The sequence below is a fragment of the Centruroides sculpturatus genome, unplaced genomic scaffold, assembly GCF_000671375.1.
Source record: "Centruroides sculpturatus isolate CEXI.00-Female unplaced genomic scaffold, Cexi_2.0 scaffold306, whole genome shotgun sequence".
NCBI classification, from domain to species: Eukaryota; Metazoa; Arthropoda; class Arachnida; order Scorpiones; family Buthidae; genus Centruroides; species Centruroides sculpturatus.
The window spans coordinates 55,263-69,344 of NW_019384504.1; the positions used below are offsets into that span (position 1 = coordinate 55,263).

Below are 14,082 nucleotides of genomic sequence, written 5' to 3' on the forward strand. Positions count from 1 at the left end.
AGGTAAAGCATGAATCTGAAAATAATGCAGAAANGATATCAAACTTTGTTAATTAAAATTATCATTACTCGATTTCAAACACAGTCGAAACTACAATAACCTCTCACCTCTCAACAGCGAAGGCCATTTTTCAAGAACGTTTCTTTTTGAAATGCATGTAAAATAACCTCTAAACAGCGGTTTAGAGTTATTTCGTGTTCTCGCCAGTATTCGATTTTAAATTGTAAATTATTGAGATCCTGCGAATTTAAATTACTTTAACATTGCATTTTATGTTTTTAGCGAATTTGATTTTGTATGAAATTGTGAGTTTACATGACATAGGCCTATTAGAAATGTACAGTACAAGTACAAAGAAAATTGAGGAATAACTCAGGTTTTCTATTCTATTCTAGGAGAGAAACCTCACAAATGTGGTGTATGCGGAAAGGCCTTCAGCCAATCGTCGAATCTAATAACACATAGTCGAAAACATACTGGATATAAACCATTTTCTTGCGATATATGCCCGCGTGCTTTCCAGAGGAAAGTGGATCTTCGACGTCATCACGATACACAACATTCCAACAGTCGACAACATTAACGTAAGTTCAAATAAATAATTTTATTATTTTTTTTTATCTTGCTTTTCTTGTTTTCCGTCAATTTAGTTTTAATTTTCTAAGGGTCTTCACATATTAGATTTTAAGAATCATAAAGTTGTTAAATTATTAACGGCTTTATAAGAAAAATGTTAATAACTTTATAAGAAGACGATTGATGGATACAAATTATAAAATATTTCATTGAAAACTGGATTCAAAATTAGCCTGTATGTAGTATCACTTTGATACATCTACTCGATCATTTCATAAAAACAAATTTAGGAATTTTTTGAGTTGTGAATATGGAATAATTCGTATTCTTTCAGAAATTATTGTAATTTATATATACAGATAACTTCCTTGATATTTTTGTTAAATAGTATAAACAATTGAAATAGTATTTAATTTAATCTATGTGGTATAAAATTGAAATTATATCTGTATTTTTGCCTACTCGAATATCACTCGAGAAGAGCTGAAACGGTTTTTAAAAAACTTTTTACATATATATTCAGGATAAACCTGGTATGTAGACTAGTTTCGAATTCACGTCTGTTTGTCTGTTCGAGTGAGAACGGCTGAATTCACGTCTTAAAAGTCTGGAACACTAACTTCATCTTTTAGCATTGTTGCTCTAGATTTCAATCAATACTATTAGGATGTTTCTTTTGTTTTTTTTCGGCATTAAAAGAAGGAGCACTAAATATTAAAAATTCACTTTTGCCTGCCTTGAATCCTTCAAATCGGTTTTCAAATTTAAATAATAACTAGCCGCACGTGTCCGGCGTTGCTCGCGCTTTTAAGGGGATGGGAGATTGGCGAGGTTGAGTTGGGAGAGGATGATAGAAACAATAGTCTTGGTAACTAAAATATACAGTGCCTTTATTGACCTCAGCATTTACAAGAATGAAATTAAAAAGCAAAAATAAAATTGCTCTGGCTAAAGTTTACGGGGATAGGACCACGACATGTTTGTTCTGTAGGCTTAACAGTGTATCTTTGCAACTTCGCCACGCCTGAACCACTGAAGCTTTCTCAAATCTCTCTTCAGCAGCAGCATCTACAGGATAAGAGCTTTAATTTGATACCCGAACCATATTTTTTATTCCTGGCCGTTTATTCAAACTAAGTCGGAAAAACTGAAACCCTCTTTCAATTAATATATAGATTCTCGAATATTTGTAGCATATTTCCTAAAATTTCAACCATAATATAATTCCTTATAATTTTTTCAAGTAGGAAAATGAACTAAATCACAATTTTGCAATTTTTTTTCCAAATTCCAAGTTTTTAACTTAAACGGGCACCTTTACAATTGATCTGTGTCAAACAATGCTTACAATAGATATACCCTGGAACAAGATCAAACATCCTGTAGGCCTGTACGGCATACAAAAGTTAAATCTACAGACTTTGTTTTCGCTAAACAGGACATGTCGTCACGTTTTTTAATCTCTTGTTTTATAAGCATTAAACGTGAGGAACAATAATAGTAATAATAAGGCTAATGATACGGTAAAATAATATAATAATTTTCTTATTTCCTACACATTAAAAAAGTAAAATTGCGAAGGTTCGAACCTACATCTTATAATCGAGATGGGCTGATAATAATAATAAGCGCAGAGTCCAAACGGTTCGGAGTTGAAAGTTGAAATTTGGTAAACAGTTTGGGGACGTCATGAGAACGTACAATAAGAAGGGATTTTTCGAAATCCCTCCACGAGGGAAGAGGGACAGGTTTAAGGCTTACCGTGAAGAACGCGGCTTCTATTATACTATTTTAGATGCTTTTTTTTGCATTTATGCAGGAAATCGAACATATTTTTAGACCCTTCTAAAAATTCTCAACGATATTTAGTGTTTCATTGTATATAAAGTTGACACGGGGAGCGCATGCACATAAGTTCGCTTTATTCGAACTCTTCGTCTTAATGTTCGAATTTATATTTATGAATGATTCTGGAAGATCCAGCTTATTTTTCGAATTTATTAAACCTGAAGAAGAACCCAGAAAGAGTTACGAAAACGTTTAGTATTTATCACTTAGAGGTACTACGCACCTGTTAGTGGTTGCAGTGTCTTAATTATCGTTATCCCGGTGTGGTAAGCAGGTATCTAAAAATTCTCAAATTAGTCTCGGAAGAAGAGGGACTTAATTCTTGCACTCGGTGAAAACGGGTAAGATCGGCTATAATCTAATAATCTTAATCTTTGCTATCGTTACTTTTTGTCCGAGCAACGCCGGGGCTCATGTGCTAATATACATATAAAGCTTGTTTAGTGTTAGCTTATAAGACTCCAAAGTCTTATAAACTAAACACTCAATTTTCAGAGGCCCGTTTTTCGGAAATGCTTGTTCTATTATTTGGACAAGATATTTGTGTTTAGGGCTAAGTCTGGCCCTCTCTTTGTAAGATTTAGTCTATTAGTTTGATTATATAGTGTACACTCATTCATCATCTTTTTAACAGATTCAAAATTAAACTATTGGATTTGGATTAAAATATATGATAAATGAGTTTTAGTTTCTGCTACCAAAATAGAAGATAAGTAAGAGTATGCACGAAATCTGTAGAGATAGGATGAGTTCATTTGTGTCTTACAAATGAACTCATCCTATGGGTAGATAAATATAACTTAATTAATAAATATTTACAGGATCGAAGTGGACGATTTCGCACATTCTAATACGGGTAGCTTTGATCTATTACATCGGTTACAGGAATTAGGATAATATTGATAGATTCAAATATATAATTAATAAATATAACTAAAATATATTATTAAAGCAAGTTTGAGGTAAACTTTACTTAATAATAATACTTTTAATATACTATATTTTTAAATTTTTAAATAAAACGCTGCTATTGGTCATGTTTTTTGAAATTGGGAGTAGGGGATGGTGGAGTGACATCACCCCACCGTATACTTCATTACAGTGCATTTACACACACACATAGCATGATTAAATTCTAAATTTTGTTATGTTTATCGGGTTTCGATGTGGGGAGAATGGTGGGCGCACTCCCTAAAACATCATTAAAATGCATTATCCTTGAATAAGTATGTTCTCAGTTTCAGTCTTTTATCTCGATTGTAAATAAATGTAATTTGGGTTGTAAGATTTTTGAGAATATATAAAGATAAATAAAAACGTTTAAAAATAATGATCTGTTTGAAATTTAATTAAATACGTAGAAAAATTTGATTAGCTTTGATCTATTTGATCTAGCTTTGAACAAAGAAAAGTTATTAAAAATTTCATTTAAATTTTAAAATATAGAGATGACTGTCTATCGTAAATTTCCATGAATGGTAGAGAAAAACGGAGATAAAAAATAACAATATTTCAACTTATATTCTACGTTTTCTCTGAAAAAAACATAGAAATTTATAACTTCTCTGAATCGTGCTGTTACTTGAACATCTAACTAATGAGCAAACGCCCATTATCATATACTGATATTTTATATCTTAAGGAAAATAGAAAGGCAATTTATAAACAATTTTCTTTTCAGAGAGATTCATTAATTTTATACAGTCCGCGAATCCATAGTGTATAACTCGTTGATATCCGACATCTCAGCCAAGAAATCACTTGTTTTAGACTCCTTTTTATTTGACTTTTAAAATATAAGTAGTAACACGTTTCGGTTTTATCGCTCTTTTCAGACTACATCAAAAGTGAATGAGTTTCTTTTATTCACTTAGATATATTTTACCTTTTTTTTAATTTGAATCTGTTATATTTTCATTAATCTCCATTTTAGTAGAATCTTAAGAGTAACAATTTTTAAGGTTAAAATCGTTATTGTTTCGTATGTATCTACTTATTCTGGTTGTTACTTCTATCATATCGCCGTCCCTGGACTAGACCATTTAACGATTTTCTTTCTTTTGGATTCTTTCTTCCCACAGGATAATAAGAGGACCTTTAAATCAAGATACACAATGGAATGCCGATGGTGAGGAACGGAACCCGATATATCCGGCCATCAAATTCAAGATATTATAATCAGTGTGATAGTCAAACTCTTTCCACAATGGGAGAGTCTTTGATGTACTGTACTGTACGAGTAATCGACTAAATTATTGTTTTTACATCGTTCACTATTATTGTGCCACCATGGCCAAGATGGTCGCGGTTTTGAGCCTCACCAAAGGATGAGGCTCAAAACCATACCACGTTGAGTTTTCTCGGTTTTCTTCACGTGTCTAACACCTACAGTGGGGATAGTTTCCATGGAAAATCCTCCCGGGAGGCGTTCCTTCTTGGCAGATCGTCCAATGTGTTGCATTTCCTTATTCTATCAACAATCTTTCACCTTTACTTTTACTATGTTTTAATGGCTGTATCATATTACTATTATTATTATATATTAATCTTTGCTATTTTTAAAATTAAAAAAATATAACACGATACTTATCCCATGATGCAATCTATAATATAATTAAAGCTAATTTGCGTAGGCCAGATGACTATGCAGTGAGGTGTTAGTTTCCAATGCATGTCTTTAAAAGTAATTTAAATCTAGTCATGCTACGTGGTTTTATATTTTACAATTTTATTATTCATATATATTCTGGAAGTTAGTTTTTAATAATTAATGAACTTTTTTAAAAAATTACTATTATTAGTAGTAGTTTTTTATTAAAGAAAATTATAAGTAGTCTATATGGATCGATTGAAGTAAAATACTAAGAAATTTAGCTACAATTTACAGAAATATGGTAATACGGTAAATTTTAATTATTTTAATGCTTTAATTTTAGTATATTTCTCGGTGATCATTTTGATTGGATATGTGAAAAGAAAACACTGGTAAAATTAAGAATTTATACACAATTATACATGATTTAGCTTTTAGATAATTTAGAAATTCTCATTTATTGAAAGAAATTCATTTATAGTTTGATACGCTTTTTATTGTTCCAAGAAATTTCATTTCTCCAAATTCTTTTACAGAGAAACAGATTCTTTATGCAAAAATTATCATCTGTTTTACATAAATGTATTCTTGCTTGTTCAAATTAAAACATGTTTAACTTTGAAAAATTTGATGTTATGTTCTCTCTCTCTCTCTCTGAATTTTTTGGTGTTATAATCTCCAGATTTTCATTATCAAGCTTAAATCCTTCGGAATCCTATCAAGATGATCATTCCGATCGCTACGGTTCGAGCTCAAGTTTTCGAAACATTCTTGATTTTTCTTTTGTTAGTTTTTTTTTTTTTTTTTTAATTAGTTCCTGCCTAAGCTAGTTGATCGTACTGAGAATAATGAGTCTATCCAAACGGATTACATTCGAATTGACCATATATTATCTGCTGTGTGCTAGTTTCTCACGAAACTAAAATTCATCAATTGAAGTTAAACATTCTTAATTCATCATATAAAACTTTTTCTTTATTTGTTTTCTCTGTTTTCCCTTGCATATAGCCTACCAATTGTCGAATGGATAAAACAACCCAACACTGATCACGGGGGTCGCGGGTTCGTGCCTAACAATGGGCTGATCACTTGGAGTTTTCCGGATTTTCTACACTGTTCAACATATAAAGTTTTCCTCTGAGTTTTCCTGGGAGGCACCACCCTCAGAGATTGCTCATGTGATCCATTGCCTTATTCCATCAATCCAATTCAATTCCGTGCAGATATTTAATAAATTTTACACTGATTCACAATTGCAATCTGTTCACAAAAACATAAATTTAGTTTAAATTCGTATAATGCTCTTGAAATGAAATAAATCGACAGAAAAACAGTAGATATGAGCTGAAAATATTCTTTAAATTTGAAGAGTTGTTTTCTGTTAAAACACGCTTAAATTGAAAATATAATAATGAATGCAATTTACAAAGAAATTTTCTTTGCAAACATCAAATATTTAAATTTGATTTAAATATATTCTTAGCCTGCGGCTTTAAAGGCGTGGTTAATAGCGCATTTTTAGAGCTGAAGAGAAAAAAACTATATAGTGTATATTTAAAGCAAGAAATTTCAGTTTAAACTAATATATTATTTAAAGTGCTGATTTACAATAACGCACAGTACGGCAATTTAAATTTTAAGATTTTTAAATGATATAAAAAATTAAAGATGTAAAATGAATTAATGTCTAGAATATGNGCAATTTTTTGGAACGTAACTACCGTGTTATACGGGGGTTACCTGTACTAGATTTTATACTGCTGTTTGTATGTATATAGCTGACTGTATATGGCACAAAACAGCAAAGAATTATTCATGTGCAGCCGAGTAACGGCCGAAAGTGCAGAGTGGGCGTAAATTTATTACTTCCACATTTTGAGCGGAATAATGTTTTCAAGCATACTGTCTAGATGCCTGCTACAGTGTATATAGTAATTTTTATTGTAGAACATCGCTCAAGTGGATTACTTTATTGGGCTACATTTTGAAAAAATTGTAGACCTATAAATTTCCACTGTCGTCCGTCCATCTTTCTTTCTTTAATCTCGAGAATGGAGTTAGATAGATGAAAGACGAGACCAGATATGGAAACCTCGGGAAGGAGGACCCAATTAACTATATACGAACGTCCGAAGCAAACCTGAAGTCACGTTATTTCAATTAAAAACTTTTTTCTTGAAAGCAGTTAATAGATGACCGGCACGACTCTATTGTTAAAGGAAAAGTATGATGTACAGGGGCAAGCCTCTACTAATTTGAGGTGGAGAGCATATATTTTAAATGAAATAAATTAAAAATAGGATTAAAAATTGCAGCCCGGTATTGTGACGATGTCACAATAAATAATTCCTCGTTTAGTAAAACATTTCCTTACAAATTGCAAACGATTCTGCTTTTTTACCGTTTATCATATAGTAAGTGCACATGAGGTGCGCGTTTACTGCCGCGGGTAAGATGTATAATAGTAATTTTAATAGGGTTAATTATTTACATTTAATAAATTAAACCAAAATTTTGATGTCTTGTTGAACACGCTTTATTTTTAAAACTAATCAATTTTATTTTTTAACAAATTAATAAATTATAAGTTTTCAGTGAACCAATCAGTTTGCCACTCATCTATATGATAATAAATTACGATAAGCAGTAACGTACTGTATTATGAATCTCCGGGCTCCAGGGTAAAATAAATTTGGGAGCCTCTGAGTAAATGAGTGCAAATCATAATTTGGAGGATATTGATAGATTGGTTGTGGTGATTGGTTGCTTTGATGGAATGAGGCAACACACGCATGGGCGAGCTGCCACAGAGAAGATGCTTGCCGGGAGGACTTTTATGGGAACTGGCCCCTATTTAAGCGTAAGACACGTGAAGAAAATCCGGAAAACTCCATAAAGCCGGGCTGGCTTTGTCAGTGATCACTGGTTTTATCTAATTGGTCTCTGTTGTGCTAAGGAATAGACAACTGGGCCATGCAAATATTGTATATTTACATAATCCTTATTGATAATGAATATAACTGGCTATCTGTAATGGTATTGCTTTTCGATTGCGACGTCGTTTGATCTTCACTTAAGATCTGATTCTACTTGCACGTCTCCAGCAGCAATAGCAAGAAGCGGCGGAGGTTACCATGGAAACATTCCCATATATACTACTCTAGCGACTCGCCGCGCCGCTAAGAAAAATTTCGACGTGTCGAATATTTGTCGCTGCCGCTATGACTAATCGCTTTCGATAGCCAATAAAGTGATACTGTGTATAGTGACGTCAGAATATATAGAAACTATCCTAGGCTCGAAAGTGTGACGGTGCATCTAATTGATTGTTATGTCAGCATTTCCGATTGGCTCCTTTGCATAACCGTAAGCGTTATCGCTTTCAATCTAATAAGGTTCTATATCTTTGCCATTAAACGTTCGCCACTACCGTTGGAAACTTGCGAGTGGAATCAAAGCTTTAGAGGCTAACAAGTGCGATGTGTGTGTTACTTTGCTTCATAAGATAGTAACACAAATCAACTGAAATTACTACAAGACCCTTTAGAAATGGGAGCAAGGCATTGTCTTATCTTAAGGGAGATTATGCCATTGACTATGGCGGTCCGTAATTTATCAAGGACAGTGCGGATCTGGCGTCGTTCTGCATTCCTCATGCATACTACATGCGTCGTTCTGCATTCCAATTGAGGGATAAGTCCTTCTATAATAAAATTAATGACCACGAATGTGGTCTATAGCCTAACGTGTAGATGCTTCGTGTTAATCAACAAAATTAAATTCGTCTTTTGAACCCTTGGTTTTTCTTTTGTCTTTGTTTTGGTGTACAATAAAAAAATCTTAAACATATTAATAATTTTTTTCTCTATTTTTACTATAAATTTCTTTCTGCAATTCTATAACATACAACAGTTCAAATTTATCTATCATCTATAACAATCATCTATAAATCTACAAAAAATCATCTATAACAGTTCAAATTTTAAAGAAAGAACTGACTACATAGAGTTCTTTGTTATTGCCTTTACAAAAGATTTCTTTCAAATTTCAGCCAGTCATATTTTAAGTAATAGCCTAATAATTTCTGTTGTAATCTTAATGCTTTTTTTAATTTACTTTATGTTTACGAATTATGTTATACAATAAATTCATACAGAAAGTTTACTATTGTTATCACTGAATAAAATATTTTGTTATTGACAAGACTATGTCTTGTTTATAAAATCGTACTGCCTCATGTTCTTACCAGCATAGATGTATGAAGGAGTACATGTCGAGAGTTGATATTTGGCACAGATTATTAGGTGCCCAAATCATTTGCGCGTAAAAAAATCCAGACTCGTAGGTAGTCGGGGGACCGAGAATCGAGTTAAAATAAAATACAAAATGGCGACTCTCTTCTACAAACAGGCAAAACAGTCACCTCACCCCACCGAAGTCAGGTAGGGGCGAGTACCACCCGCAGTCATTCTAAGAAGTGAACTCTGACCTTAGGACCGAACACGTAGTTTCTTCTATGTTAAATAAAATTTGTAATCTAATTTTGTAAATTTGGGAGTGCTTCACATATGACGTTAAAACGGTTTTATGTTGTTACAAGTGTGTTTTTTTAACATTATCTAGTATAGTAAAATCGTAGGACCGATAAAAATTTGACGTTATATTAGGGTTGTCGTTACATCCGATGACGTTATAATCGGGTTAAACTGTAGGCTATATTGTTTGTGCAAAATAAAAAAAAAAATAATTTCGGACGATACAATATCCACGATTATTTTTTCCAAAAATGGGAACTTTTCGTTACGCATCGACAAAAATTCAACCCGGGCCGACACGCAACGGAGAGAAATTTCGAAATTAGATAGGTTAATTTCATTGAAGATGCATCGTGGATGTGGCCGGCGAAGTTTGAACGATCGCGCCCAAAAGCAGCGATGTCAAAGAAGGTAGGAGAATGAGAACGAGACCTGCCTTGAGCATCAAAGTGATTCCGTCTCCATGACATAGTCTTGTCCCAAATACAGTTTTGCCGTTTTACTTGTTTTAGTATTTATTCTGACTAGCATAGCAAGCTGTAAAGTTAGTTATTAATAATCCATTTATTACTCCGAGTGGATAACACTATTGAAGAATAAACGAAAGTCAAGACAGAATCTACCATTCCAGACACTGGGTTGTGTCTGATCAACTGTGACGTGCTCCTAACGGAATTTGGGTCTAGGGGGTCACAAATAAAAACAGTATTACGTGCGCATAACTGAAAATAGGCGTGAAAAAAGAACAAAACACAAGAACAAACCAATTGCTATCGATTGCTTTATTCTTCGATCGTCTCTCCATACCTGGCCAGTGCAAGGATCGTGTTTCCAATGGCCTGCAAGTACGAGGATACTCGTTTTTGTGGTGGGAGGCAAGTGCAAAGTTTGCCTGTCCGCGTCCGTCAGGTACTGTACTAGAATCGCCTCTTCTGTGCCTAACTGGTGCAGGGTCGCTTCTTTCCTTTAGGCTCCGCTTCAATTCTATCGCGATACGACAAAGTCGTGCGATGTCCTAGTTAATTAATCATATTTTTAATCTATTTCATTTAAAATATATGCTCCTACCTCAAATTAGTAGTGGCTTGCCCCTGTACATCATACTTTTCCTTTAACAGTAGAGTCGTGCCGGACATCTATTAACTACTTTCAGGGGAAAAGTTTTGAATTGAAATAACGTGACTTCCGGTTTGCTTCGGAAGTTCATATGTAGTTAATCGGAGCCTCCTTCCCGAGGTTTCCATATCTGGACTCGTCTTTCATCTATCTCCGTTCTCGAGGTTAATGAAAGACAGACGGACGGACGGCAGTGAGAATTTATAGGTCTACAATTTTTTCAACTTGCAGCCCAAAAAACAATACAATCTATATACAAATTCTAATATTGTAATTTGAAGAATAAATGGATTGGATTGTATTACTAGGATAAGGCAACGCAAACATAAGGGCCTTCTGCCGAGGAGACCATCCTAAGGACTTTCTACTGATGTTAGATACGTGAAGTAAACCAGGGCAACTCCATGGAGCCAGCCTCATCAGAGAGCATTGACATTGTCATTGTAATACCTTTGTATATAGAAAACGAAGTCATAGACTCCTATTTTTACTTTCCTGGCTCTGTTATAGATAACAGAAAGAAAGTATGGCTATCGGTCAAAAATTATTCCCAAGATTTTTACATTTTTGGACTTAGGGGACCTTGAAAGGTCGAGAAATGCAAAAAGCATTCAGAGTTTTTTCTGTATGTATGGACGTTAAGTGTGTTTATGTGTTTTTTGTGTGGCACGATTTTGTTTACCCTCTTTGAAGCTTAATTAATTAACTCCTGTGCTTTCGAAAATTTCTGAAATTTTGCAGGAAGGTTTGTATATTAGAAAGATTCATGCTATTAAATTTTGGTGGTTTATGGTAGATGGAGTGGGGTGATAAAGGGTGGTCGTGTGTCTTATCTCCAGTAGGATAGGATTTAATAACGATTTTACTCGTTATTAGCATTTATAACTTTTTATAAAACAATTCGTATTTTCAAAATTCTGGATTTCTCGTCTCAATTAACAAAAAATGGCAAAGTTTTATGAAAATCGATCCATTAAATTTTTGAGAACGAACTCGATTCTATAAGCCCGTAAAAGACGTGTTAGCGACCGTGAAACATCGCACGACAAAGTCGCGCGCGCTCGTGAAACGACCTTATATCTCGAAAATGAAGTCACGAACTCTGATTTGTTATTGCATTTTGGATTCCGCATCACAATTAATGGAAAATAGCAAAGTTTAATCAACATCTATCGAACGGATTTTGAGAACGAACACAATTCTGTAAGTCTCATAGAAGAAACTTCGCTAACGCTCCGCTTCAAAAATTATTTCAGTTTTTCATTTTTGTACGTTTTATATATAAAGTTTTACAATTAAAAACGATGTTATAATTTTAATTTTAATTAAATAAAGTAAATCCAATATTTGAATAAACTAATATTGAAAAATACTAACTAATAAGTAAATAAGCAATCTATTTTATAACTCTAATTTAAGTAACTTAATAAAAAATTAATTACTTAATTCTGAACTAGTGATTTATTTTAATCAAATTAAAAACTCTAAATATTGTTTAAAGGCATTGTACTTTCAATTATCTGTACTTTTCTATTATATACTATGAAGATAATTTCATATGTAAAATTTAGTATTGAAATTAAATTAAAATATGATCTTTGCATATTTTCCTCCAAAAAATTAAGATTATATATGATGTTCTGTATATTTTTTTAATTTTTGTGGACAATAAAAAGCCTTATTTTCATGCCCATCATGGGTTTATCAAGATTAACAATGGAGGTTGCGGACTGCTTAGGGATGGAGCTCGACATCTCTAACCATTCAGCAACGCCTATTGTGGTTAGGAACTGAATGGTTATGGATTTTATTCAGGACTGGCCACCGAAGAAAAATTCTAAGGTTTATTCACCTCCCTCATTTGATTTCGGGACACCAGAACAGCAAGCTCACGCCTTAACCGTCCTAACTTTTCTGTATATTTAAAACAGTGTTTCTCAACGGGGGCGATATCGCCCCCATGTGGGCGTTTTTCCATGTTCAGGGAGCGATTAGCAACAATTTATATTTTGGGGGTGAAAAACAATTTTCTGGGCGATATAGTAGAGCAGGGCTTCTTAAACAAGATTTCGCTCGCGACCCCATTTGGGGTCGCTTAGCGAAATCTTGGGGTCGCGAGATTTTAATGCAAAATTTGAAAATAATTTGTGAGAGTTTGAAAATGGCACGCTTTGTGTTGGGGCCGTATTCTGGTCACTGTCTCTCGTCTCTCGTCTCTCGCAAGCCGGTCGCTGATTGGCTAATCATTTGGATTAGCCAATCAGCGACCGGCTTACGAGAGACCAGAGACAGTGACCAGAATATGGCCCTTGATTTCGTGAGTTGCGCTTTGTATCACTTCTGGTGCAGCGACACAACGATTCAGCAACAGTAGTGTGAAGTAGTGTAGTGTTGTCGCTTTTCAGTGTATTCAGTTGTCTCTGTTCCATGGTAACACAAGAGTGAACTGTGGTAGTACACCATTATTGTTTTTGCAAATTTGTATATATCTTTATTTTATATTTTTTGGGTTGCGAAAAAAATCACAATTATAAATGGGGTCGTGAATAAAAAAAGTTTAAGAAGCCCTGTAGTAGAGCATTATATTAAGAATAATTAGATATTTTATTCGTTATATCGTACAATAATTAAACAAATAACATTATACTAGTCACTAGTCTATTCAATGCAGTACGAATTTGGCGTTAGCCTTGTCCCCCGGCATCGGAATTTTGTAGTAAAGGGGGCGACGATTCGTTAGAGGTTGAGAAACACTGATTTAAAATAATAAATTTTGTAATTATGTGATATATTGTCATATCAGATATCAAACTTTGTTAATTAAAATTATCATTACTCGATTTCAAACACAGTCGAAACTACAATAACCTCTCACCTCTCAACAGCGAAGGCCATTTTTCAAGAACGTTTCTTTTTGAAATGCATGTAAAATAACCTCTAAACAGCGGTTTAGAGTTTTTTCGTGTTCTCGCCAGTATTCGATTTTAAATTGTAAATTATTGAGATCCTGCGAATTTAAATTACTTTAACATTGCATTTTATGTTTTTAGCGAATTTGATTTTGTATGAAATTGTGAGTTTACATGACATAGGCCTATTAGAAATGTACAGTACAAGTACAAAGAAAATTGAGGAATAACTCAGGTTTTCTATTCTATTCTAGGAGAGAAACCTCACAAATGTGGTGTATGCGGAAAGGCCTTCAGCCAATCGTCGAATCTAATAACACATAGTCGAAAACATACTGGATATAAACCATTTTCTTGCGATATATGCCCGCGTGCTTTCCAGAGGAAAGTGGATCTTCGACGTCATCACGATACACAACATTCCAACAGTCGACAACATTAACGTAAGTTCAAATAAATAATTTTATTATTTTTTTTTATCTTGCTTTTCTTGTTTTCCGTCAAT

General features: G+C 33.6%; 1 protein-coding gene across 1 annotated transcript in view; it reads left to right on the plus strand.

Moving 5' to 3' along the window:
• Positions 1-14,082, plus strand: part of LOC111622176 (zinc finger protein 239-like) — a 44,348-nt gene that overhangs the window by 13,474 nt on the left and 16,792 nt on the right. Inside the window, exons 4-6 of the mRNA XM_023364522.1 lie at positions 396-569; positions 13,719-13,741; positions 13,813-14,020. Of these exons, the coding sequence (XP_023220290.1) occupies positions 396-569; positions 13,719-13,741; positions 13,813-14,019 (404 nt within the window). The 3' untranslated portion in view covers position 14,020. The remainder of the gene's footprint in view (positions 1-395; positions 570-13,718; positions 13,742-13,812; positions 14,021-14,082) is intronic.